Source organism: Neltuma alba, unplaced genomic scaffold, assembly GCF_004799145.2.
Source record: "Neltuma alba isolate B1F8T4 unplaced genomic scaffold, ASM479914v2 tig00013398_pilon, whole genome shotgun sequence".
NCBI classification, from domain to species: Eukaryota; Viridiplantae; Streptophyta; class Magnoliopsida; order Fabales; family Fabaceae; genus Neltuma; species Neltuma alba.
In genome coordinates this window covers 13,628-41,531 of record NW_021637656.1, presented here as the reverse complement: position 1 = coordinate 41,531, position 27,904 = coordinate 13,628, and the positions used below count along the sequence as shown (strand labels likewise).

At 33.6% G+C, this 27,904-nt stretch overlaps 3 protein-coding genes and 1 pseudogene across 7 annotated transcripts; all 4 read left to right on the top strand.

The window, feature by feature from the left end:
• Nucleotides 1-284: 284 nt before the first annotated feature.
• On the top strand, nt 285-7,093 carry LOC114737027 (pentatricopeptide repeat-containing protein At5g61990, mitochondrial). 2 transcript variants are annotated; one of them, XM_028924918.1, is made up of 4 exons: nt 285-425; nt 1,307-2,355; nt 3,366-6,645; nt 6,853-7,093. In XM_028924918.1, the coding sequence occupies exon 3, from the start codon at nt 3,473-3,475 to the stop codon at nt 6,260-6,262; it is 2,790 nt and encodes a 929-aa protein (XP_028780751.1). In that variant the 5' UTR covers nt 285-425; nt 1,307-2,355; nt 3,366-3,472; the 3' UTR covers nt 6,263-6,645; nt 6,853-7,093. The 2 variants fall into 2 exon arrangements, with proteins under 2 accessions (XP_028780751.1, XP_028780752.1); XM_028924919.1 differs by lacking the exon at nt 1,307-2,355.
• Nucleotides 7,094-12,917: 5,824 nt separating this feature from the next.
• LOC114737019 (nudix hydrolase 7-like) lies at nt 12,918-26,548 on the top strand. 4 transcript variants are annotated; one of them, XM_028924911.1, is made up of 10 exons: nt 12,918-12,992; nt 23,462-23,524; nt 23,705-23,907; nt 24,004-24,069; nt 24,171-24,308; nt 25,030-25,107; nt 25,190-25,240; nt 25,433-25,467; nt 25,583-25,691; nt 26,053-26,548. In XM_028924911.1, the coding sequence occupies exons 3-10, from the start codon at nt 23,743-23,745 to the stop codon at nt 26,263-26,265; spliced, it is 855 nt and encodes a 284-aa protein (XP_028780744.1). In that variant the 5' UTR covers nt 12,918-12,992; nt 23,462-23,524; nt 23,705-23,742; the 3' UTR covers nt 26,266-26,548. The 4 variants fall into 4 exon arrangements, with proteins under 4 accessions (XP_028780744.1, XP_028780746.1, XP_028780743.1 ...); XM_028924910.1 differs by lacking the exon at nt 12,918-12,992 and adding an exon at nt 23,297-23,374; XM_028924913.1 differs by lacking the exons at nt 12,918-12,992; nt 23,462-23,524 and adding an exon at nt 13,122-13,140 and having other exon boundaries at nt 26,053-26,509.
• Nucleotides 13,103-15,860, top strand: LOC114737017 (nudix hydrolase 7-like). Its single transcript, XM_028924905.1, has 9 exons — nt 13,103-13,140; nt 13,320-13,522; nt 13,619-13,684; nt 13,786-13,923; nt 14,639-14,716; nt 14,800-14,850; nt 15,042-15,076; nt 15,192-15,300; nt 15,648-15,860. Exons 2-9 carry the CDS (start codon nt 13,328-13,330, stop codon nt 15,858-15,860), a joined length of 885 nt encoding a protein of 294 aa, XP_028780738.1. The 5' UTR covers nt 13,103-13,140; nt 13,320-13,327.
• On the top strand, nt 19,558-21,200 carry LOC114737022 (nitrile-specifier protein 5-like; annotated as a pseudogene).
• Nucleotides 26,549-27,904: the final 1,356 nt, after the last annotated feature.

The window sequence follows — 27,904 nt, the reverse complement described above, 5'->3', positions numbered from 1 at the left end:
ATTTTGATCAAACTTGTGCTGACTCATCAATTTCACAGTCAAAGTAACAGATCTGTTAGCATAGGATACCGGTGTACCATTTTAATTACTTTGAGGGTAAAATTGCACCATAATTTACTTTAAGCCACTGGGTACATCTGAAAAAATATTTAGGGTGCTGGGTGCACCTTAACCCTATATTATATTAGTCAAAGGGGATGAACGAAGTTTCAGAACCTTACGGGGCAGTTGGAAATTAAATCTCTCTAGAGGGGCTAACTGAAAATTTCCCTACTTGTAAGCCCTTCTCGTTTCTTTCGCTTCGGGGTTCAGCCGCTCTTCTGCCCGCATCGGTGCCTGTCGCATCTCCTCCTCCAGTCGTCGTCGGCGCCACCTGGTCCCTCTGCCGCAGCCTTTTTTCTTCTATCCATTTTTATTGTCGTCAGGTGAGTATTTCTTCTAGATTATAGATATTCTTATGTTCTTCGTCCTTGTTTTGCTCATGCTTGTCTCAACTATCTGGTTTCATGTTTCTGGTTTTATTCCTTTTCTTCTTTGATTCAGATTTCCCATTTCTTCTTTGTTTCTAGTTTCTCTCACAATTAATCGAACTTAAAATTCTCTGACTTGCAATGTAGGATAAACCAAGAAGCGTCGAAGTTGTTACATACATTAGAAGTTGAAGTCTGACTAAACAAAACCAAAAAGCTGAAGTTTTTAAATGCAATACATATGTCGGGAATATCGATATGCACTTTAAAGAAGATTAAGTTCAAAATTGATATAGCTTTTTGGTTAAGGCATCCTTGATTGAGTTCCATATAACAGTATTCATTCCATAGTGAGCCAACCCCGACGTCTTCGCCATGAGGAATGCAATATAGTATATATAATGAATGTGGATTTTGCCTGTGTAGCTACAGCCTTTGGTAAATGTGACTTCCCTGTTCGAGGGGGCCCATCCAAAGTGATTGTTTTTGCGTTGGAATCTTGTGGCTTTCTATTTGGTCTACTTTGTTCCTTGTCTAATTTGATGGTTATGCTCAATCATTTTTGAGACCGTACTGTGAGGCTGTATGGCATGTTTGAAAGTTCAAGTTAAGGATGCTGTTGCATTATTAGTACAATTAAGGTCCCAATCTAATTGCTTGAGGTGCTGCGTGCTTGACTCTCACAATCAACTAATCTTGAACAGTTGCTTTTTCTCTGTGTTTACTGTTTGTGCGACTTCATGATCACGTGGGACATAGATAGATTGATTTGTATTACCAGTCCTATGGTGATCTTCATTTTCATTAAACTGATTGCTTGTGACTTTGCCTTTCAGCCTTGTAGAAGTTTGATGTGCAACCTTATGTACTCAGTTGATACCCCTCATTATATTCTTATTGTTTAAAGTATTAACTTAGAAGGGATTGGCCCGTGGCTCTGAAATTCACATCATAGCATTCTCCTTGCAATTAAGGTTTTGAAGGGGGTTGTTTCCCCATCGATTATGTAACTTACAAAATTTACACTTGCAGTGAGCTACAATTTTGTGTTTTTAATTTGCAACTTACCAATAGAGAATTTTCTCACAGTTCATAGTCTTGCGGCACTCCAATTCCAACATTGTTTTGGTCATTATTGTCTAAAATGGAGGTTTAAATATAATTTCCTAGTGTATGGAGGATCTTGTATTGTGGTTGGGGTCTTGTCTCTTTTTATCCAACTTAATTTTCTAATTTTATCATATTTTAGAGAGGTAAAAGATTTTAAAAAGCATATTAAAATTAATGACATATTAGGTTATTAATAAAATCATCATTTAAAATGCATATAAAAATAATTTCTGATATTTGAGTAAGGTAACAAGTTTCTGAAATTTTAACTAATTAATAAAATTAGTAAGCATATTAAAAGGCATATAAAAATATTTTGTTATATAAAAATAAAATAAGGGCAAAGTTGGTCATATAAAAATCTCTCCCCTCCCCTTCCCTCCTGAACCAAATAAGGTAATATTAGAACACCTTCCCTCTCTTCCCATTCATTAGAACCCCTCCTCTCCTCTTCCCTTCCCTTCCCTTCCCTCCCCTCCACTTCGTTGAACCAAACACACCATTAATTTTCTCCTCGTCTTGGGCTCGCACATCACGAGTCGTCCTCTAATAAAGTAGAAGAGGAAAGGCAATGTGAATGAAGAGAAAGCAGAAGCAATCTGTATTCTGTGCCACTGCCTTCGTCATTCGCTGGCTTCCCCCCATTCCAAGTGAAGACATCATCCCTCACTTTCCTGGAAAAACAAAAAGAGGAATTTCTGATTCTGAGAGAAGGAGGTGAAGAAGGTTACAGGCCAACGAGGGCATATTTTCCGCTGCATCAAGGCTTTCCTGTGTAAGATCTGCCGCTGCCCATGTATTGATGTGCTTCTTGTTGTCTTGCTACAAATGAGTGAAAAATGTTTTCTACTTCCCTGGATTGAAATTGGTTTCTAGTTGTCTATGCTTGCCTTGCTGTGTTGTCTCCAAATTTATGAACTTTTATTATTGGTCGTTATTTTGATTCTAGGAACATCTTGAATGTTTAAAGTTTTGGCTTTTTCCCCCCCTATATCTTCCATAAAGACTTCTTTTACTTCGCCATTTCATTGGACCATTAATTTATTGGAAGAAAATGTAAACCTGCTGCTCGCACAAGAACAAATATGCCCTTTGTCCTAATCACTTATTTATGCGTTCAACTCTTCCGAGCCTGATAAACTTAGTTTTTTCTCTTCTCGATTTCTCCATTAGGATGATTGCCGCTTTTCATTGGGTTCTATGTCTTCGTTAAAGGGCTTTTTTTTGGGGGGACTTTGTCTCCTGTCTTCTGTCAAAAAGGGAAATATTGAAGTTGTGGTAAAATGTTGCACCTACTTCATATCTGCGTTCCGTGATGATAACTAGATGCATTTGTTTTGGTAAGAAGCCTAGTAAAACGTTTCAGATGATTATAAAGTAGTTGCTCAACATTTTGGAATGCACATGTGATTTTGTATATTTGTCTGGTCATCTTCAGGAGATATAATTGGAGAGGTCAAAAGGGTCACTACAGAAACTAATGTATCGGTCAAAATAAACCTGGATGGTTCTGGGTTGCTAACAGTAATGCTGTGATTCCCATCCGATACCTTTAAGCTTGGGGCTTTTTCTAATAAGCGACGGTACTCCTAAGCAAAGAAGCAAGGCCTTTTTAAATAGAGTAGGTGATCGACTGTAGGGAACATGTAACTGAGATGTGGTTGGAGCGAATGTAGGAGTTTTGGCTAGGGGCAATTCAGTATTTTTAAATTTATATTTTGGTATTTGGTACTTTTACATAATTACAATTTTATGATCTTCTCTAATAATTATTGTTTCCTCTAGGTCCTTCACTCTAATTTTCCCGAGAATTTATGAGCGGCTTATTCCTCTTCCTCTCACATTTTGCATAGCTCGTCTGAGTTTAATCAATTCATCTATTCAAGAGCAAAATGTGGAGATTTTTACATAAGAACCGTAATATTCTCGCAAGATGCCACTATTCTTCTCATAAAGCAGTGTACTATAGCATTGCACAGACCCAAGACACAGTGCAGGAGATCACAAACATTCTCAAGCTTGACAATTGGCACCTTCATATGGATTCCCCAAGCATCTTATCCAAGCTGAATCCGGATGTAATCCAATCTGTCATACACCAAAACCGTAGGGGTGACCCTCGGCGTCTTCTCAGCTTCTTCCATTGGTCCGAACAAAAAATGGGTACACTTCGAGATTTGGATACCTTATGTATTCTTGTTGTTGCTCTCTGTGATTCAAAGTTTTATGGCCCGGCTTCTGACATAATTGGCCGTATGGCACGAGATTTCAAGCCTCCATTTGATATTTTGGATTCTATTGATGGTTGTTATCGGGAGGCAAGTAATCAGAGGTCTGATTCAGTGGTCTTTGAAATGTTAATTGATAGTTACAGGAAATTGGGTTTGTTGGATGAGGCTTCTCATGTGCTTTTGGAATCAGAGAGGATCAATTTTGTGCCTCGTTTGTTGACTGCCAACTCATTATTGAGTGACTTGTTAAAGGCGCGCAAATTTGATTTGTTTTGGAAAGTTTGTGATAAAATGTCAGCGATGAATATGCCATTTGATGCTTACACTTACACATCTATAATTAACGCACACTTCAAGTCTGGTAACACCTGTGAGGGGAAAAGGGTCCTCAGTGAAATGGTAGATAAAGGTTGCAGACCTACTAAAGTGACTTATAATGTGATTGTTGATGGTTTGTGTAAAGCAGGTTTACTTGATGAAGCAATGAAAATTAAAAAATATATGGTTGAGAATCAGATGGCCCCGGACAAATTCACTTATTTAGCTCTTATTAATGGTTTTTGCATGAAAAAGCACCTCAGTGAAGCAAAATTAATTTTATCAGAAATGGTTAATGTGGGATTGAAGCCTGATTCTCTCAGCTATAATGCTCTCATTGATGCTTTTATGAAGCAAGGTAATGTGGAAGAGGCTTTTAAAATGAAGAATGAAATGTTAAAAAATGGTCTCGTTGAAGATGTGGTCGTATATAACACCCTTCTTAATGGCTTGTCTAAGGCAGGTAGGATGGATAGGGCTGGAGAAATTCTAGATGAGATAAAAAGCTTAGGAATTAGATTGAACTCAAGAACTTATACAACTTTGATTGAGGGATACTGCAGGAAGGGTGATATGGATACTGCCTTTAAGTTATTTGATGAGATGAAGAAACAAAGCTTGAAACCCTCTGAGATAACTTACAGTGTTATTATTAATGGGCTTTGCAGATGTGGTAAGCTTCCTGAGGCTGATGCTTTCTTGGAGGAAATGGTCAGAAGTGGTTTAAAACCAAATGTTGTTATCTTCACCGCCCTTATTTCAGCTAATGCCAAGGAAGGCAGAGTGAAAAAGATGAGAAAAATACTGGAGAGCATGAAAGAGCAGGGGATCCCGTTAGATGTCTTCTGCTACAATTCTATTATCGTGGGACTATGTAGGGCCCAGAAGATAGAAGAAGCAAAGGTTTATTTAGATGAAATGTTGAAAAGTCAATTAAAGCCTAATACGTATACATATGGAGCTTTTATCCAAGCATACAGTAAGTCAGGAAACATGCAGATGGCTGACTTGATTTTCAATGACATGATAGAGGATGGTGTCATGCCAGATGACGTAATTTATACGCTCTTAATTGATGGCCACTGCAAAGCTGGGAATGTAACAGAAGCCTTCACCATATTTAGGAGCATGCTTGCAAGAGGTGTTTTCCCAGATGTTAAAACATACAGTGTGCTCATTAGTGGTCTTTCAAAGAATGGAAAAATGCAAGAAGCAATGACCCTCTTTTCGGAGCTCAATAGCAGAGGGTTGGCTCCGGATGTTTTTACTTATGGTTCTATCATTAATGGCTTCTGTAAAAAAGGTGAAATGGAGAAAGCTTTTCAACTTCTTGAAGAAATGAATGAAAAAGGCATAAAACCTGAAATTGTTATCTATAATGTCTTGATTGACGGGCTGTGTAAGGCTGGTGAACTTGAAAGGGCTAAGACCTTATTTGATGGCCTATTGGAATCTGGTTTGGTACCAAATATTGTGACATATACGACAATTTTTGATGGATACTGCAAGTCTGGAAATCTGGATGAGGGTTTACGGTTGGTGAATGATATGACTCAGAAAGGTGTCCAACCTGACAACTTTATCTACAATTCCCTTCTCAGTCTATATTGCAGAAAGGGTCTTTTAGAAGAGGCTCAAAATCTACTTGAAGAAATGTTGCGCCAGGGAATGGCCTCTACTGTCTCTTACAACATATTACTTGATGGTTTTTGCAAAAATAATAAGTTGCAAGGAGCCTATCAATTGTGGGAAGAGATGTCGGAAAAGAAGATCTCACGCAATCATATCACTTACACAATTCTGATTGATCACCATTGTAAGGATCAAAATATGGAGAAAGCTAAGCAGCTCTTCATTGAGATGCAGGCGAGAGATCTGAAACCAACCGCTGTAACATACTCATCATTAATGCATGGTCACAACTCAGTAGAAAATAGAGCTGAAGTTCTTGCTCTTTTCGAAGAGATGGTGGCCATGGGGATTGAGCCAGACGTAGTTGCCTATAAGTTGATGATTGATGTCCACTTAAAGGAAGGGAGGCATGAAGAAGCCTTGCGTTTGAAGGATGAGATGTTGAAGGAGGATATACCCGTGACTATGGATATGAATAGCTGTCTCAGCAGCGTTGTATGAAATTTAAAAATAACGAGCTCGTCAATTTGCTCAATGAGGTGAACCATCTGAGTTTTGCTTTGTGTACAAGAAGGAGCAAGAGACAGTCATGGGTTTCAAATTCCACAAGTTCGAGTTATTTATTGGGGATGAAAATGATATGAAACAGAGAGTATAAATGACTCCCAATTATCTGAGGGAAATGACTTGGGTACTAATTAATGTTTGTACCAACAACATTGTCATTCTGTTGCCCGCTCACTGGTATGAATCCATCCTATCTGGCTGCATGGAGACCTGAAAGAGCCACGGATAGACGAGAGCTGTCTATGCTTTGCAGCAACTGACAGGTTTTCACAATAAACTGCCTGGAGCTATGCTTAGGACAACTGCAAAGCTTATAGGTAAAAGTTTCTAGTTTCTTTAAGCATGGCTCCTGTCGCGTTTGAAAAGGAGGCTCAAATGTATGTATGGATACAGAAAATGCCTCGAGTTTCCTAATTGAATTGCATAATACTCAAATCTAACCAATAATGTTGGATATCATATGATAACTATGAACAAATGTGTAATTTTATGTTGAATTTTAGATATTTTGGCTTATCTTGCAGGTCAAAGATAAAATGAGGTTGTTGAAGGTGTCGTTTTGGAGTAATCCGACTCATCCATCTGGATCTATGAGGCTTTGCATTTGATGGATTGAGTGAGCTCAGGATCAAAAGTAATTTATTATTTTTTGTACAATTGACAGGTGTTCTCCTATGTATGCAAACGAGAATACAAAATAAGGCTATTTTATGTTCTTTTACAATGTCATTATATTATTATATGCCGTTATTATGTTTGTTATAATCTTTTTTTTTTGTTACAAGGAACGGGATCGAACCCGCACATGCGCACTCCACGCACACGCATGCCACTGGGCCAAACGGCCGGTGGTTTGTTATAATCTACTAATGGGTTATTTTGTAGTGTATCTATTATTTTGAAGTATTTTTTTAGATGTGTTCAGCATTATAAATTATATTATAGTGTATTCAGTACTATAAAATATTTTTTTAATGTGTATCCAAAATTTTTAATTATTTTGTGTGCATTCAGCACATTGAATCATGAAGTATAAAATTATATTAAAAAAATATTTTAGGATATTTGATACACTTAAAAAAAATTAGTTTATAATGATGGATATACTATAAAATACTTTAGAATATTGGATGTACTTAGTAAATTACTTCAAGTTACCTATTATTAATTAACATTAATTTGAATTAAGGGGTTAACATGTGTTTAGCATTTTAAAGTATTTTATTAGATGTATCTAATACTTTAAAGTATTCTGTGGTGTATCTAGTACTTTGAAATATTTTTTCAGGAGCATTCAGCATCCAAAAATATTTTTGAAGTAATTTTGCTATTAAAGTATTAATTTTTTCAGAAGCAATTGTGCTTTTAAATATTGTTTTATGAATAGTTTTAATTTCATCATTAGCTCTTCAAAAGACTCGTTAAATGAATGTATATCAAGTATTATAAAGTATTTTTAGGGTGTTAAATGCATTTAAAAAAAATAAGAGTAAAATATACCGATTATCCTTATATTTTACCTCAATTACCGAAACCTTCTTTTTATTTTGAAAATGTATATAAACCTCCCTTACAATTAAAACATACGTTATACAAACCTTCTTCTTATATTTAAAATTTTATTTTCATCTACCCAAACCGTTAGTTAACTGTTATGTTTGACTTTAAATTAATTTTTTGACCAAAATACCCCTTTTTAAATTAATAATTATTCAGACATTTATAGTTTCCAAAAAATGTTTTATGAAATCAAAAAATAATTATCTTTAAAATTTCTAATATGGTATAAAATTTATTAATTTTGATCCAAATCATAAGATTTTATAATTTTCATATTTTACTTTAAATCATAAAATTAGTTAAATTTTAATCAAATCTTTTATGTTTGCCTTAACTGAATGAAATTGATGTAACTATAGAAATATAATTTAGAAATTCATTAGAATGAGGAATAAAATAATAAATAAATTTTATTTTGATATAAATTTCAGTTTAAAATAATATTATTAAAATATTCCTAAAGGTGTTAACTAATTGAACTAAACTGTATGTTTTTAAAATAGAAGAGAGGTTTGTGTAATTAATGCAAATTAGAAGGGTAGTCAGATTATTTTACTAAAAAAAAAATTCAAGGTATCAGCACATCACAAAATATTTTAGGATACAGAACACACTTAAAAAAATATTTTAGGATGCTAAGTACATTACGAAATATTTTAGGATGTTAGCCATACCTGGCAAAATATTTGATGTTACTAGATACACCTTAACCTTTGGATTAATGTTCTTTTGGTTAATTTTTCTGGTTAATTACTTTCTCTGTAAGAAGTGACTTTAATAATAAGAGTCCTTCCCCCCCTCCCCTCCCCAATAACTTGGGATTTGTTTTTATTTCACTCGAATCAATTGAAACCGTTCGATCTAACTCGATGAGAAGTCTCCTCCGATCGATTCATGTATTTTGAGACGTGTCTCCTCAAAAGCGCGGGCGGTTACAACATGTGAGTGGTAAAGCAAATACTACCTCCGGTTCTAATTATAAAAATTAGTTAGCTAATTTGAGGAAAATTAAGAAAAGAAATTAAGTTAGTTATTTGTAATAAATAAGTGTTATTTTTCTTAAAATATCCTTACCAATTAAGTGTGTTGGTTAGAATTATCATTGTTAGAAAGACCATCTTGAAAAAAAAAGTATAAATATGAGAAACAAAATGGATTAAGATAGTATATTTAGGACTAAAATAAAAGTCAAACAATATCTTATACTAACTCCGATCCTATTTATAAGACCCAGTTGACTAATTTGAGGAGATTAAGGAAAGAAGTTAAGTTAATTATTTGTAATAAATATATATTGTCTCTCATAAAATATCTTTACTAATCAACTATATTGGCTAGAACTACAATTATTAGAAGGACTACCTTGGAAAAAAATGCATAAATATGAGAGACAAAATGAATTGGAGTTTTATATTTAAAACCAAAATAAAAATCAAATATAGTCTTATATTAAGAATTAGAAATAGTATTAACTACCGGAGGTAGTATTAGTATTGGGTCTTTACCCCATAAAAAGTGTTTTGCGTGTATGCCTATTGTCCTCTGTGTATTGATTAGGTCAATTAATTATTTTTTTAAAAAAATATACTAGTTTAATATGACTTTCTTTTTATGATACTCCTCCGGTCCTAATTATAAGACCCAATTGACTTATTTGAGGAGATTAAGGAAGTAAGTTAAGTTGGTTATTTATAATAAATAAGTGTTATCATCCTAAAATATCCTTGCTAATGAGTATATTGGCTAAAACTATCATTATTAGAGGATTATCTTGGAAAAAATGTATAAATATAAGAGACAAATGGATTTGGGTCTTATAATTAGGACCAAATAAAAAGTCAAATAGAGTCTTATAATAAGGACTGGAGGAGTATAACTATATGATTGGATCAAATTCGAATATTATCGAATCCAGTTAAACAATCCCAAAAATGTTTTCCATATTCATGTGCATTCAAACTTGATACTTTGTATCTAAACAATCAAACTTCCACTGAAACCAACGTTGATTTCATTATAATTTTCTTGACCAATGATGTTTCAGTTTAAATCATACGGAATATTACAGGATTTTCCCCGTTAACGCGTACGAACACCACGCAATGTGCCCAGCCTTGATATTTCCGTCGAAATTCTTGTCCAAAAATTTACAAAAAAAAAAAGGATCCGTTAGGAGATTTTCCTTTGAATTAGTACTAATCTTTTGCTTCCAACCTTGCCTAGTTACCTACTTCAAGTAATGACACACAAAAATAAATAGCGAATTTGACTTTGAAGGTTTGAACTAAAATCAAGTCAGAATTTCCATTCAAATACTTCATCGTTTTTTTCACTCAGATTCTCATTGTTCAAAGTTCAGATTCTTCCTCCTTTGGCTTGAGTTAAGAGCAAAGCGTGTGTTAATTATTGACTAATTGTGGAGGATTAGTATTTCATAAACTTTTCGTAGTTATGCTTTGCATTTGCACAGAATGCAGCGTGAGCTTTACGTGCTCCATTTGTTTCTTTGACAGAAAACTTTTGTTTGACGATATGAATTCTTGTTGCTGCCTCCGATATAGTTAACTGATTTCAACGAGAAAGTTACTAAATTATTTTAAAATATTTATATTTATTATTTTATCTAAATTAATTTATCTTACTTATAAATTGATATATAATCTAATAGTATACGCAAGTATTTTAGAAAGATCAGGTAATATGTGCTATAATTAAGTAATTGGATACTTTCTATTATTTAAAATATGAGATAAAATTTATTAATTTATGTTTATTAAATAGGTAAGGCATGTATTTTTTTTAAAATATGCTCTTATTAATAAAGAGAATAAGTAAAAGATATAATAAATGAATCAAAAAAGAAAAAAGAATATCTAGGGTAAAATTGAAAAAAAAAAACTCATTAAATGCTTAGACAAAATTGAATGTTATCTTATAAAAAAATCAAGTTCCTCCAACAAAGTTTAACTTATATTTTGAAACGGAGGGAGTACTTTTCTTAATTTTTCTAAATTAGTTAATTGGATCTTATATTAAGAATGTGGGGTAGTATTGTCTTACTTATAACCTTATCTTCACTTGTAAAAGAAATTTATGGAGACAATGGATTAAAAAAATTAAAGACATATTAAAAATTTTGAAAAAAAAAATCTGACATATTAATACTACCTCCAGTCCTTAATATAAGAGTTAGTTGACTAATTTGAGTATATTAAGAGTTGACTAATTTGAGTATATTAAGAAAATTAGTTAAGTTAGTCATTTGTAATAAATATGTGTTGTCTTTCTTAAAATATCCTTCTTAATTAAGTGTATTGGCTAAAACCACTATTATTACAAGAATTACTTTAAAAATAGATAAATATGAGAGACATAGTAGATAAATAGATGTTGTCTTTTCTAAAATACCTTTGTTAATCATGTATGTTTGAATTACCTATAGATACTAACTCCTTAACATATGGAACTAATTTATGAATTACTTGAGGGCAAAATAGATAAATATTGGAGATAAAGTGGACTGAGGACTAAATTATAAGTCAAATTAGCATTACATCCGGAGGTAGTATGTGCTTTAATAATCTCCTTTACATTTTATCTTCTTACACTGACTTTGCTTCTATTTAAATATACATTTAAATTCAAATAATTAATATCGATAAGAATACGATAAAAAGATTTTTTTTTTTGCGAAATTTATCTTATATTTGAATAAATTTTATGTACTAATTCATCCTTCATAAATCCTAAACTATAAAAGATAATTTAAGTTGAGAATGGTATTTTATATTTTGTTATAGGAAAAAATAAGTTCTCTTATAAATAGTATGAAAAATTGCTAAAAATTTTCCTATTAAAAATTTTAACATACAGTTATGTATAAATGTCTTCAATTTGCATATAATTAAAGATAAATTACATACAAATTAAGAAAAGTCATACAAGCTAAAGATCAATTGCATAGCCCTATTTTAGGGGGAAAATGAGAAATGTTTGGACATAGTTGAAGATATGTTACGCAAAACTGAAAAAAATTATACTCGCTAAAAATAAATTGCACAATCCTACACAGTAAAAAAAAAAAAAATTACCCCTGCTCAAGAAACTTACGAATTTTAGGTACCATTGTCAAGGGAGAATTACCGTAGAATAGAGATTTAATTACCTAAAAGTCTAATAACAAGATATAATTACAAATTTCAATGTAAAAATGAGATCGGGTTTTTTTTCTCACTCATGATTGAAATTTTAGTAATTAAATATCTTCATTATCCATGGGTCTCAGTAATTCTCTCACATTTTAAAAAGGGAGTTTTTAGCCATTTTTCTTAAATAATACTAGTAAACTGTAAAAAAAATATTTTTTTAAAAAAGTCTTATAATTACTATTCCTTCCATCCCTTATACAATAAATAACTATAATTTCTATCTTATTCCTATTAATTATTTATAGGAAAAATTTGCAAGATATCTCAAAATTTCTTGATTATTTTCATATTTTGACTATATTAATACTTATTTAATACTCAATATATTTATTATCTTATTTCTTAAATTAATTTTTTATTTAATAATATACGAAAAAATAAAATTTTATGTATTTATTATTTTTATTTTACTAATTTAATTTTAACTAACTTTTTATTCATATGATTTTGTCAAATATTTCTTATAAAAAGAATATTAAAAACGTAATCCGACCCAAATAATGCGCCGGGTCGCATCGTCTGCGGTTGGATGGGAGAATTAATGAAATATACGCGGATTCGGTGTTCATCGAAACTCTTCAGAAGACGGACCAGAAAGGCTCATGCATTTCCTTGATTGGCTGAACAACTTAAAATGTAATTTTCGGGTGTCCGTCTACTTCCATTCGTTTTTCGTTTATTCCTGTACTTTCTTGTTGCTTTCTGGTTCAAATTTGTCCCTGAAGGAGACCAAAGCAGAAAAATTCAAGGACCCGTTCCAAGTCCCACAGTCTAATTTTGCATGGAAATTTCCGTCTGAGCTTCAAGGTGACCCTCCTATAAGAATGAAAAGGTATCATGCGAACTCGAAGACAAGGTCTCAGAACTTTTCAGCATTTTGCCTTTCCGTGTCTCAGGTTTGATTTAAATGCTCAGAGTCAGAGCTTGCAACCTATATTCTTGCCTTTTGGCAAATCCGAAATCATTTCTCTCATTTTCTGCAGTCCTTCACTTCCAAAGACAACTCTTGGTTCCATTTACCTTCCTGCCCTGTCTTCCCCAAAGGTGAGGTCTATATATTTGTAGTTATATATCCAACTGATTTAAGGCAGCGCCTTTGGGTATTTGGAAACAAGTTTAAGTGCTGGCATGAGTTGTTTATGCTTTGACTTGAGCATTGTGATTTGGTTTCTGTGTATAATTGAGTTTTGAAGTTAATCCTGCTTGCATTGGTATTCCTTTAGGTAACAGCATGAGTAACTGTTTGATCCCAAGGACATTCATGTCGGTTTCCACAGCTATAGAGGTAATGGAAGATAGAAGCACTAATTTACTTAATGCAAAGGAGGATAATCATGGAGGAGTTACAGTTAACGTGGACCAGCCTATGGATTCCATGGTCTTCGCTTCTTTGCTGGAATCATCAATGTCAAACTGGCGGGAACAGGTAGATTGTCAAATTTTTAACTATAATACCTCTTTTTGATTGAGTATATAAGATTTCTTTCCAGCTTTATACAAATAATCAAAATGGCTTTTACAGGGAAAGAAGGGGGTATGGATCAAGTTGCCCATACGACATGCAAATCTTGTTGAGGCTGTGGTGAAGGTAAGTGCATTTGCTGCTGAATCAGTCTTGGCTAATCTTAACATGCTGACCTCCAAGTTCATGTGGTCATGCTGATGTTTGATACGGATCTCTTTTTGCAGGCTGGATTTAGGTACCACCATGCGGAGCCAGATTATCTGATGCTTGTACGTTGGATTCCCGACACTGCTGATACCCTTCCTGCAAATGCTTCACATCGTGTTGGAATCGGTGCATTTGTCATGAATAATAATAGAGAGGTATTCCTTTTTGTGTTTCTAGTTTTCATTGGGTCAACATTTTGTCTTCTAGCGCTATCTAACCAAAGTACCATTGTTCATGTCATGAAAATGGTGTAAACTTTACTTTGAAGAAAATTGAAGAAGCAAGACTTCCATTTTTTTTTTTTTGAAACTTGTCATGAATACTTCGGCCTTGTTATCTGTATATGAATATAAAATGCTGCATGATACTTGCCTTCTCACTAAAACAAGTGGATTGTAAATTTAGTGGCTTTAATGCCTGTTCTTTTAAACATCTTAAGCTTCAACAGTGGCTGGTCTTAAGGCACACGCAAATGTAATTGTCCACATATAATGATGTGTGTTGGAAAATATTATTAGCTACATTTCTAGACTCATTGAGGCCTTAGCCTTTGGATTGGCAGAGATTCATTAGCGACTGAGGAAAAACAAAACATTTACTTTATCAAGGGGAGAAATCCGGGTTTTTTGTTTTCTTATGTCAATAATATTTTCTTGAGGACTTGTAGATATAGAAAAAACCTATTTTCCACAATGAGGACCTTTTCGAGTACGTTTTCATTTGCTCATCAAAGGAACCTGTGTCAGCCTTCATTCTGTGATTATCCAACTAGTTTTTGGGCCAAAAATTTCTATTTAGTGCTGTGACAGTGTACCCTTATGATTTATTTGATGTATCATGCTAATGAAATTATTTTGTTTCACTCTATAGGTGCTTGTGGTTCAGGAGCGCAATGGGTGGTTCAAAGGTAAAGGTGTATGGAAGTTACCTACTGGAACTGTTGAGGAGGTAGGCATCTTCAATCCAATTTTGATGAATTATTTACTCTGTTTAATGTATATTTCTGTACATAATTTGGATTGCATTTACAGGGTGAGGATTTTTCTGCTGCTGCTGTTAGGGAAGTTAAAGAAGAAACAGGAGTAAGTTTACTTAACCAATCTATCAAGTTTTCAACTCTGGTTTTTTCGGGGGTTTGAACTTTCTCCAGGTGAAACGGTCCTGGCTTATCTAAGTGTGAACAGACCGGGACCAAAAAAACTTGAGAGATGTTTGACCCAGTTTTTGGACTCATTTGAAGCCTAACACCTCTCTGCTTTAATTCTTCTTTCAGATCGAGACAGAATTTGTGGAAGTTTTAGCTCTCAGGTAAGACTAAGACATCCATTTAATTAGCGTATTTACGCGTTAGTTGATAGCCATTAGTCGTCAAGGCACGGACTGAAATATTTTTCTCTTTTCTATCTTTCTTACATTGCATCAGGCAAAGCCACAAGGCTTTCTTCCGGAAATCAGACATGTTCTTTGTTTGCATGTTGCGACCACGTTCCTTCGATATTCAGATGCAGACCTCTGAAATTGCAGCTGCTGAGGTATGTTCCAAGGCCAATTAATCCCTTTTTTTTTTTGGGTCTAACTCCTACTCAGTTGCTTTCAAACTCATGATGATGTCTAATAGATTTCAACTTTTATTCAGTCAACTGGTCTTATGCTTATATTCTTATTCTGGTCAAGTGAACTAGTGTTTTCAATGTCTCACATCAGAAACTCAGGAACATATTTCATCTCTTTTATCTGTGGATGAGAAATGTCACTCATATTCTGATATAAAAAAGAAAGTAATTAGAAGTTACATATAATGTCAACAAGGACATAATGGATATTGCATCTGGTACATATCGTTCAGGGTCGGATGTAATTGTCCTTTTTATTGATGCAGTGGATGCCAGTTAAGGATTATGCAGCCCAACCCTTTGTGACACAAAACTCGGGCTTTGACTCGGTTGCAAAAATATGCTTAGAGAAGCTGGATGGGAACTACACTGGCTTCTCTCCTCTGCCTATAGTTTCATCTTCTGGGAAAAAGACTTACCTATATTTCAACAAACAGCATGCTGGCCATTTGTTTGCTTCCGAAGATCACCAAGCTTGACTTGCAATTGCAAGTGCAATAGAACTTTGAAACCTTCATAGACTATTAGGTTGTTAATGGCATTACACAGCTAGCTAGCTATCTCTAGCTCTCATAGTTTCTGATTCTGCATGCATTTCTTTCTATAACCATTTAATAATGGATTCAGTAATTTGTTGTTTGTTCATTTATTAGATCTCTCTACCATGTAAAGCTTTCTGATTATAGTATCAAAGTGTGATTTTATTTATATGCTTATCTGATTTCCTTTAGCGTTAATTTTAGTGTTCTACTTCCAGGTATTGTGTCCCTAATTTTATGCCCCTTCTCCCTAGTGCCTCATTCAGTCAGCTGAGAATAAGGCGTTCATCGTGAGATCAAATTAATCAATGTTGATGTCACACAAAGAAATTTAATACTATCTCCGGTCTTAATTATAAGATCTAGTTGACTAATTTGAGGAGATTAAGGAAATAAGTTAAGTTAGTTAATTGAAATAAAAAGATGTTGTCTTCCCTAAAATATCCTTACTAATTAAGTGTATTGGTTAGAACTAATATTGTTGGAGGATTATTTTGCAAAAAATATATAAATGTAAAAGACAAAATGGATTGGGGTTTTATAATTAGAATCAAAATAAAAGTCAAATAAGGTCTTATATTAAGGATCAGAGGTAATAAGAGTTATGTGAGAATAAGGAATCAAATAGGATTAAAAAAAAATCCTCAAATTCAGCTGTTATAAGATTGATTCATAAGAGTATGTATATCTTTATACGTTCTTTTTATAATGTATTTTTAGAATCAACACGTCTAAACTCTCTTGTATACGAAATAACACGTATAAGATTATAAACCATGTACGAATAGTATAATTTATTCTTTAAACTGCGTATGATGAAAGAAATCTGATTATAAAAAACAAATCTGGTGTTTCCGGTGTTCTGTGATTAATTTCATTGGCTGACTTTTTATAAATGATAAGAACATCTCAATTAAAATTAAAATTATGATAATATTAGATTAATATTAAATATAGGTGGCTGCCTCACTATAGTGTAAAAACAACCTAATGGATTATAAGTTGATATCCAATATTATTAAATTAAGTCAACTTTAAAGTTAGATGAGGAGACATGATGCAGGCATCTAAAGAGAATCAAAATTTAATATCTAACTAAAAAATTTTGTTATATGTAAATGCAAAATAATTCACATACAAATTGCACAGATCCCACTCATCACATATTTATTTATTATTAGGTTATTTATTTATTCTGAAATTCATTTGATCGGGACATTGTGGCCTTGTAGGATTTTCGTCCGTTTCCTTGATGTCATTATCAGTTACAAAATAATCAATCTTTATCACTGTTTATTTATATAATTACAAAATCTCTAACTTAGTCTCGTTGTATAAATTTTTCCTGTCACACGGCAGCTTCAATTACCTAATATTCCCGTAGGAATCGAGATGTTGGTTCGTCTGATTCTATTAATTACTCATTGGATCCTTAATATAAAACTCATTTAACTAATTTGATTAGATTAAGGAAGTTAGGTAAGTTAGTTAATTATAAGAAATGTAACATATTTTTCCTAAAATACTACAATCATCTTTCTTAATACTCCATCTCCCTCTTCTACTTGATTATGGTTGAGAGAGTATCTATAGGAGTAATTTAGAGAAAACTGATAAATATAAGAAATGGGTCTTATATTTAGAACCGAAACCAACTCAACAATTGGGTCCTATATTAAAGATTGGAGGAGCATTAATTAATTTATAATCAAAATATTTAGGTGAAATTAATTTTTTTTATCCCTATGGTTTTGACTCAACTGCAAATCAAAACCCTAAACTTTCACTCCTTATAACTCAATTCTTATAATTTTATCTTGATTAGTCGAATAATCTTAACTATTTAAAATTTTAGTTTTTTTTTTCTAAATTTTTTTTTTGCCAACTTCAAAACTTTAGTTTCTATATTTTAGAAAATAAAGTTATACTAAATAAACATAAGCTTCATAGAATATATATATATAACTTCATTTTCAAAACTGTAGTTTCTATATTTCAGAAAATAATCTGTTTAATATAAAGGGAATGGAGGGGAGGGGATGAGAGTTTGCCTCGCTTTTCTAATTTTTTAAATCAAACCTATTAGATTTTTTTTTCACTTCCCCTCCTTTTCTCTCATATCAAACATATAGTTAGGAATTAAAGTTTTAAATAATTAATATTATAAGACTTGAGTTATAGAATATCAAAGTTTAGGGTCGATGAGGACTAGGCGTATGCAAATTAAAACGATAGGGATTTTTTTTTCTCGCCAAAAAATTATTAATTTTCTAAATGCTAAAAATACAATAACAACCATTTTTTCCTTCAAGTGGCCAAAAATTTTTTTCCCCCCCTCAAATTAGGGGTCAGCACAAACCTATTACCTGCCAGCCCACCCGTGGCTCATGAAATTTTTTCCGTTTAAACCCATCCAATTAGTCCAAATAAGAGATTATAAATGGGCGGGCTTAAATGGACGGGGTAGGCTATTAAACAGGTTGGGCTACGGGTAAGGTATTGGGCTACCCATACCCGCCCGTTTAAGTTTTAATTTTTTATAAATATTTTTATTTTTCATTCAATTGATGATATTGTTTCTCATTCATCTTTTATCAAATATTTATGCTTGTCTAAACTTTTATCAGCCCAAACAGACTGCCCCATAGCTCATTTAATACGGGTTAAATGGGCTGCTACCGGGTTATAGGTTAGTCCATGCCTATTTATTCATAAATAGGCGGGTTATGGGCTAACCTTCAGGCTAGCCCACCCCGCTCATTGCTCAGCCCTACCTCAAATCATATGGATTAATTGACCTGATCTCAAAAAAGAATTGATATAACGAGAGAATGAGCTCTGGGGTCCCAAGTGGCTGGATCAAGCAAGTGGAGGAAAATCTTACAATTCCCTATTCCGTCTGAATCCGTCTCTTTTTGGAGATACCCGAAAAGATTCGACCTTTTAGTTGAAGTCTAAGGATTTGTAATATACGAATTGCGTTTTTCCTTGACTACATTATTTCTTACTTCCTTAAGATTGTTTTTTCCTAATTTAAATTGCCTCAATTCGTATAATACATTTTATTGAATTAGAATATGGCTGATTTTTCAATAAATAAGAGAGGTAATGCAAATAAAAAATGATTATTATATGAATAAAATTATTATTTAATGCTAGTAACAAAAATAGTAAGATAGTCAAGTATTCATTTCTTATTTTTCTTCAACTTTCAAGTCTCCATCGACTGATTTATCCAAAAAGATTTATAAAATTTCTCATGCGTACCATTTTTTTAATATTCTTTCTATTTTTAATATAAGACTTATTTAATTAATTTGATTAGATTAAAAAAATTAGGTAAGTTAGTTAATTATAAAACATATGATTTTTTTTTTAAAACACCATCATCACTTTCTTGATATCCTTTCTCTCTCTTTTACTTGATTATGGTTAAGGGAGATCCATAAGGTGAATTTACAAAAAACTGATAAATATATAAAATAAGTCTTATATTTAAAAATAAAATTAACTCAATAATTAAATTTTAAAATCCGACAGAGTATAATAAAATTATTTTTAAAATTATCATCCCGGGTCCAACGCCAAACACCTATAAAGGCATATGTACCAATCAGTTCCGCTCGCGAACTATTTAGAGGATCCATCATCAGGAATCTCCTGTCCTCGGAGATGGCTGTGGCAGAAGGCAACTGGGTTAAGGTCTCTCTCTTATCCCTCTTCTTCTACATCGCCATGTTATTCTCCACTGTGTACGATTGCGATTTACTATCTTCATTTCTGCCGAATTGTCTTTCTATCATTTCTCACTTCAATTTGTTCAGGGATTCTCAACTACGTATTTGTTTCCCTGTGAATTGGCAAGATCATCTTTTCTGTTCTTATTCAATATTCACCCGACACTGTAAATTTCGCTCTAAAATTCCACTCTCTATTTAACTGGCACTTGTTCTTGCAAATTTACGATTTCCTGCATCTTTTTTACGGCACAATCAATCCATCATTCTAAGTAACTGAGGGTAGAAGATAGGATAGGGATTTCTTGTGAAAATCAGGTATTCTTACTTTTAATGAAAAGCCCTTTATTGATAGTTTCACTGTTAACTTTATCTCTAATATGAAAATTTTCCTGATATTTGTCCCTATCATCAACAATTTCAAGCTATCACCTTGCTCTGTTCTGCGTTGTACCTGGAGAAGTATGAACTTATATCTTGTCTTCAGAATTTTTGGGGGGAAAAAAGAAATTACTATAGAATTTATATTGCAAAATTTGTTTTTGGGGGTTATTTTCCACCAGCTAGAGCAGAATGGAACAGGGCCTGGGGCAAGAAGCTCACATGCAATTGCCATAGTAGGACAGAAGGTGTATGCATTGGGGGTGAATTCGTGCCTCGTGTTCCTGTGGATGACAAGCTCCACGTCTTCGATCTTGAAACTCTGACATGGACTGTGGCTGAAGTTTCCGGCGACAACCCACCGCCGCGCGTCGGTGTTACAATGGCCGCAATCGGAGATACCATCTATGTGTTTGGCGGTGGGGATGCTGAGCACAAAGAGCTGGATGAGCTGTATTCTTTTGATACAAAGACTAACAAGTGGACCTTAATCTCGAGCGGAGACGCCGGACCACCTCACCGGAGTTACCACTCAATCACCGCCGATGACCGGCATGTTTATATCTTCGGTGGCTGTGGTGTCTCCGGCAGGCTCAATGATCTGTGGGCATTTGATGTTGTTGAGGACAAGTGGGCACAACTTCCTTCAGCTGGGGAAAATTGCAAGGGGAGAGGTGGGCCTGGGCTTGCTGAGGCCCAAGGAAAAATATGGGTTGTTTATGGGTTTACTGGGGACGAAGCCGATGATGTGCATTGTTTTGATCTGGCCCAAAAGAGCTGGGCCCAGGTGGAAACAACTGGTGAGAAGCCCACTGCTCGCAGCGTCTTCTCTAGTGTTGCCGTTGGGGAACACATATTCATATATGGTGGTGAGATAGATCCTAGTGACCAGGGTCACTTGGGCGCCGGAAAGTTCTCCGGCGAGGTTTATGCCTTGGACACAAAGATGTTGGCATGGAAACGATTGGACGATAAGCCGGATTCCGGTGGCCATCCAGGACCTCGGGGGTGGTGCGCGTTTGCCGGTGGTTGGAGGCACCGCAAAGAGGGAATGTTGGTGTATGGAGGGAATTCGCCGGGTAATGATCGTCTTGATGACATTTTCTTTTTCACTCCTCTCTGAGTTTCATGTATGTAAAATTGGGTCATGTTGTGAATGTATAGGATACTGGTGGCAGCATAATGGTAATTGGAATGTGATCTTAGTTACGAAAGTTTGGTTTGTAGTGACATATTTTGAGACGTGTCTCCTCAAAAATAGGAGCGGTTTCAATATGAGCGGTCAGGCAAATATTACTGTTAGGCCTTTGCCCAATATGATGTGTTTTGCGCGTGTGCCTATTTGTCCTACACGCATTGATTATGTCAATTAGTTATGTTTTTAAAAAATATATATTACTTCTGGTTCTTAATACTACCTCCTATCATTAATATAAGATTTGTTTTATTTTTATTTTGATCATAAATATAAAAATTTAATTTATTTTGTCTTTTACATTTATCTATTTTTTAAAGATCGTTTTTGTAATGATGATAGTTTTAACTAATATACTTAACTAGTAAGGATATTTTTTTTAAAAAGCAATGCATGTTTATTATAAATAACTAACTTAATTAGTTTTTTTAATCTATTCAAATTAATCAATTAGTTCTTATATTAAGAACCGGATGTTATACTAGTTTAGTATAACTTTTTATGCTATGACTATTTGATTCAATCAAATTCGAATATTATTGAATCCAATTAAATTATCCTACAACAGGTTTCTATATTCATGTGGATTTAAACTTGAGACTTTGTATCCAAACAATCAAACTTCCACTGAAATCAACGTTGGTTTCATTATAATTTTCTTGATCAATGCTGTTTCAGTTTAAATCATATGAAATATCACCACGCATTGTGCCCAGCCTTGATATTTCCCTCAATTCGTGTCCAAAAAAAAAAATTGGGATCCATTAGGAGATTTTCCATTGAATTACTAATCTTCTGCTTCCAACGTTACCTTCTTTAAACAACGAGACACAGAAATAAAAATATATGTGCAATTTTTAATATCCAACATTGTGAAAGGCCATAAATGTGGAATTTGACTTTGAAGGTTTGAATTAAAATCAAGTCAGAATTTCCATTCAAATACTCCATCGTTTTTTTACTCAGATTTTGATTTTTCAAAGTTTTTAACATACAATTATGTATAAATGTCTTTAATTTACATATAATTAAAAATAAATTGCATACAAATCAAGAAAAGTCATAGCCGCTAAAAATCAATTCCATAGCCCTATTTTAGGGACAAAATGAAAGATGTTTGTTTGGATATAGTTGAAGACATGTTACGCAAAACTGAAAAAAATTGCACTCACTAAGAATGAATTACACAAATCCTATTTCAGAGGCAAAATGAAAGATATTAGTACATAATTGAAGATGTTAGTACACAGTTGAGGAGCAATTACTACTGCTAAAAATAAGTCATATCTGCTCAAGAACTTACAAATTTCAGGTACCTTTGACAAGGAAGAATTACTATACAAAAAATAGATTTAATCATCAGAAAGTCTAATGACAAGCATATAATGACAAATTTCAATTAAAAAAAATAACATCAGGTTTTTTTTTGGTCACTTATGATTGAAGTTCTAGTAATTAAATGTCTTCATTGTCCTTGGGACTCAGTAATTCTCTCATATTTTAAAAAGGGAGTTTTTAGCTATTTTTCTTAAATAATACTAGTAAACTGTAATTTTTTTTATAAAAAAAGTCTTATAATTGCTACTCCTTCCATCCCTTTATATAATAAATAACTATACTTTCTATCTTATTCCTATTTAATATTTATAAGAAACATTTGCAAGATATCTCAACATTTTTTGAGTTAATTATTTATGTTAAGTACTTAATATATTTATCATTTTATTTTTAAGTTTATTTTTTATTTTAATAATTTTCTTATACTTGCCCTATAAATAAATAAAATATTTTTGAGAAAAAAAACTTAAAATTTTTATGTATTTATTAGTTTTAATTAACTTTTATTCATATGATTTTGTCAAATATTTCTTATAAAAAGAATATTAAAAACCGTAATCCGACCCAAATAATGCGCCGGGTCGCATCCTGCCGCGGTTGGACGGGAGAATCAATGGAACATGCGCGTATTAGGTGTTCATGCGAAACTCTTCGGAAAACGGAGTGGAAAGGCTCATGCATTTTCGAAGTGACGGGTGTCGATCCTCTCAGAACCTTCTTTCAATAAGAATGACAAGGTATCATGCGAACACGAAAACAGCGTCTCAGAGGACTTTTCAGCATTTTGCCTTTCCGCGTCGCAGGTTTGATTTAAATGCTCCGAGTCAGAGCTTGCAACCTATATTCTTGCCTTTTGGCAAATTTGAATTCATTTCTCTCATTTTCTGTAGTCCCTTCACTTCCGAAGACAACTCTTGGTTCCATTTACCCTTCCTGCCCTCTCTTCCCCAAAGGTGAGGTCTATATATTTGCAGTTATATATCCAACTGATTTAAGGCAGCGCCTCTGAGTATTTGGAAACAAGTTTAGGTGCTGGCATGAGTTGTTTATGCTTTAAGCTTGAGCACTGTGATTTGGTTTCTGTGTATAATTGTGTTTTGAAGTTAATCCTACTTGCGCTGGCATTCTTTTAGGTGACAGCATAAGTAACTGTTTGATCCCAAGGACATTCATGACGGTTTCCACAGCTATAGAGGTAATGGAAGATAGAATCCCTAATTTACTTAATGCAAAGGAGGATAATCATGGAGGAGTTACAGTTACCGTGGACCAGCCTATGGATTCCATGGTCTTTGCTTCTTTGCTGGAATCATCAATGTCAAGCTGGCGGGAACAGGTAGATTGTCAAATTTTTAACTATAATACCTCTTTTTGACTGAGTATATAAGATTGCTTTTCGGCTTTATACAAATAATCAAAATGGCTTTTACAGGGAAAGAAGGGAGTATGGATCAAGTTGCCCATACGGCATGCAAATCTTGTTGAGGCTGTGGTGAAGGTAAATGCATTTGCTGCTGAATCAGTCTTGGCTAATCTTAACATGCTGACCTGCAAGTTCTTGTGGTCATGCTGATATTTGATATTGATCTCTTTTTGCAGGCTGGATTTAGGTACCACCATGCGGAGCCAGATTATCTGATGCTTGTACGTTGGATTCCCCACACTGCTGATACCCTTCCTGCAAATGCTTCACATCGTGTTGGTATCGGTGCGTGTGTCATGAATAATAATAGAGAGGTATTCCTTTTTGTGTTTCTAGTTTTCATTGGGTCAACATTTTGTCTTCTAGCACTATCTAACCTGAGTACCATTGTTCATGTCATGAATATGGTATAAACTTTACTGTCAAGGAAATTGAAGAAGCAAGACTTTCAATTTTTTTGGAAACTTGTAGTCAATACTTTGGCCTTGTTATCGGTATATGAATATAAAATCCTGCATGGTACTTGCCTTCTCACTAAAATAAGTGGATTTTAAAGTTAGTGGCCTTAGTGCCTGTTCTTTTAAACATCTTCAGCTCCAAGAGTGGCTGGTCTTAAGGCACACGCAAATATAATTGTCCACGTATAATAATGTGTGTTGGAAAATATCATTAGCTACATTCCTAGACTCATTGAGGCTTTAGCTTTTGAAATGGCAGAGATTCATTAGCAACTGAGGAAAAACAAAACATTTACTTTATCAAGAGGAGAAATCTGGGTTTTTTGTTTCCTATGTTAATAATATTTTCTTGAGGACTTATAGATACAGAAAAAACTTATTTTCCACAATGAGGATCAATCTTTTCCCTTTTCAAGCTCGTTTTCATTTGCCCATCAAAGGAGCCTGTGTCAGCCTTCATTCGGTGATTATCCAATCAGTTTTCCGGCCAAAAATTTCTATTTAGTGCTGTGACAGTGTGCTCTTATGATTTATTTGATGTATCATACTAATTAAATTACTTTGTTTCATTCTATAGGTGCTTGTGGTTCAGGAGCGCAATGGGTGGTTCAAAGGTAAAGGTGTATGGAAGTTACCTACTGGAACTGTTGAGGAGGTAGGCATCTTCAATCCAATTTGATGGATTATTTACTTTGTTTAATATACTTTTCTGTACATAATTTGGATTGCATTTACAGGGTGAGGATTTTTCTGCTGCTGCTGTTAGGGAAGTTAAAGAAGAAACAGGAGTAAGTTTACTTAACCAATCTATCAGGTTTTCAACTCTGTTTTTTTTCGGAGGTTTGAACTTTCTCCAGGTGTAATGGTCCTGGCTTATCTAAGTGTGAACAGACCAGGACCAAAAAATCTTGAGAGATGTTTGACCCAGTTTTTGGACTCGTTTGAAGCCTAACACTTCTCTGTTTCAATTCTTCTTTCAGATAGACACAGAATTTGTAGAAGTTTTAGCTTTCAGGTAAGACTAAGGCATCTATTTAATTAGCGTATTTACATGTTAATTGATAGCCATTAGTCGTCAAGGCACGGGCTGAAATATTTTTCTCTTTTCTATCTTTCTTACATTGCATCAGGCAAAGCCACAAGGCTTTCTTCCGGAAATCAGACATGTTCTTTGTTTGCATGTTGCGACCACGTTCCTTCGATATTCAGATGCAGACCTCTGAAATTGCGGCTGCTCAGGTATGTTCAGGGCCAATTAATCCTTTTTTTTTTTTTTTTGGTGTCTAACTCATACTCAGTTGCTTTCAAACTCATGATAATGTCTTAACAGATTTCAACTTCTATTCAGTCATCTGTCTCATGCTGATATTCTTATTCTGGTCAAAGTAAACTAGTGTTTTCAATGTCTCACATCAGAAACTCAGGAACATATTTCATCTCTTTTTATCTGTGGATGAGAAATGTCACTCATATTCTGATATAAAAAAGAAAGTAATTAGAAGTTACATATAATGTTAACAGCTTAACAAGGACATAATGGACATTGCATCTGGTAGATATCAACCAGGGTCTGATGTAATTGTCCTTTTTATTGATGCAGTGGATGCCAGTTAAGGATTATGCAGCCCAACCCTTTGTGACACAAAACTCGGGCTTCGACTCAGTTGCAAAAATATGCTTAGAGAAGTTGGATGGGAACTACACTGGCTTCTCTCCTCTGCCTATAGTTTCATCTACTGGGAAAAAATCTTATCTATATTTCAACAAACAGCATGCTGGCCACTTGTTTGCTTCCGAAGATCACCAAGCTTGACTTGGAATTACAAGTGCAGTAGGACTGTGAAACCTTCATAGACTCTTAGGTTGTTTATAGCATTACACAGCTAGGTAGCTATCTATCTATCTCTAGCTCTCATAGTTTCTGATTCTGCATGCATTTCTTTCTCTAACCATTTAATAATGGATGCAGTAATTTATTGTTTGTTCATTTATCAGATCTCTCTCCCATGTAAAGCTTTCTGATTATAGTATCCAAGTGTGATTTCATTTATATACTTCTCTGGTTTCCTTTAGCGTTAATTTTAGTGTTCTACTTCTAGGTATTGTGTCCCTAGTTTTATGTCCCTGCTCCCTAATGCCTCATTCAGTCAGCTGAGAATAAGGCGTTCATCGTGAGATCAAATTAATTGATGTTGATGTTACCCAAAGAAATTTAATAAGAGTTATGTGAGAATAAGGAAATTTAATAGGACCAAAAAAAAATAATCTCAAATTCAGCTGTTATAAGATTGGTTCATAAGAGTATGTATATCTTTATACATACTTTTTATAATGTATTTTTAGAATCAATACGTCTAAACTCTCTTGCATATGAAATAACACGTATAAGATTATAAACCATGTACGAGTAATATAATTTATTCTTTAAACTGCGTATGATGGAAGAAATCTGATTATGAAAAGCAAATCTGGTGTTTCCGGTGTTCTATGATTCATTCCATTGGCTGACTTTTTATAAGTGATAGGAACATCTCAATTAAAATAAAAATAAAAAGACCTGTTGATAATAGTTACTCCTCCGGTCCTAAATATTAGATCTTTTTATAGTGTAATTTATACCATAAAAGGATTTTATATTTAGGACCAGAGGAGTATGATAATATTATATTAATATTAAGTATAGGTGGCTCACTACAGTGTAAAATCAACCTAATGGCTTATTAGTTTATAAGGGTGTTTGGATACCCTAATAATCACTTTTCTGCAAATCGAGGCAAACTCCTCCACATATTTATTTCGTATACCGTAAAAACACTTCTGAAACTATAGTTTTGATTTTATCCAAACACCCCCTATATCCAATATTATTAAATTAGGTCAACTTTAAAGTTAGATGAGGAGGCATGATGCAGGCATCTGAAGAGAATCAAAATTTAATATCTAACTAAAAAAATTTTATTATATGTAAATGCAAAATAATTCACATACAAATTGCACAGATCCCGCCCATCACATATTTGTTTATTATTGAGTTATTTATTTATTCTGAAATTCATTTGATCGGGACATTGTGGCTTTGTAGGATTTTCGTCCTTTTCCTTGATGTCATTATCAATTACAAAGTAATCAATCTTTATCACTGTTTATTTATGCAATTACAAAATCTCTAACTTAGTTTCATTGTATAAATTTTTCCTGTCACACGGCAGCTTCAATTACCTAATATTCCCGTAGGAATCCGAATGTTGGTTCGTCTGACCGTATTAATTATTAATTAATTTATAATCAAGACATTGAGGCAAAATTAACCTTTTGTCCTTATAGTTTTGACTCAATTATGATTCAAAACCCTAAATTTTTACTCCATACAATTCAATTTTTATAATTTTGACTTGATGTGACTTAGTTTTATTAAAATTTTAGTTTCTTTTTTTTTTCCAACTTCAAAACTT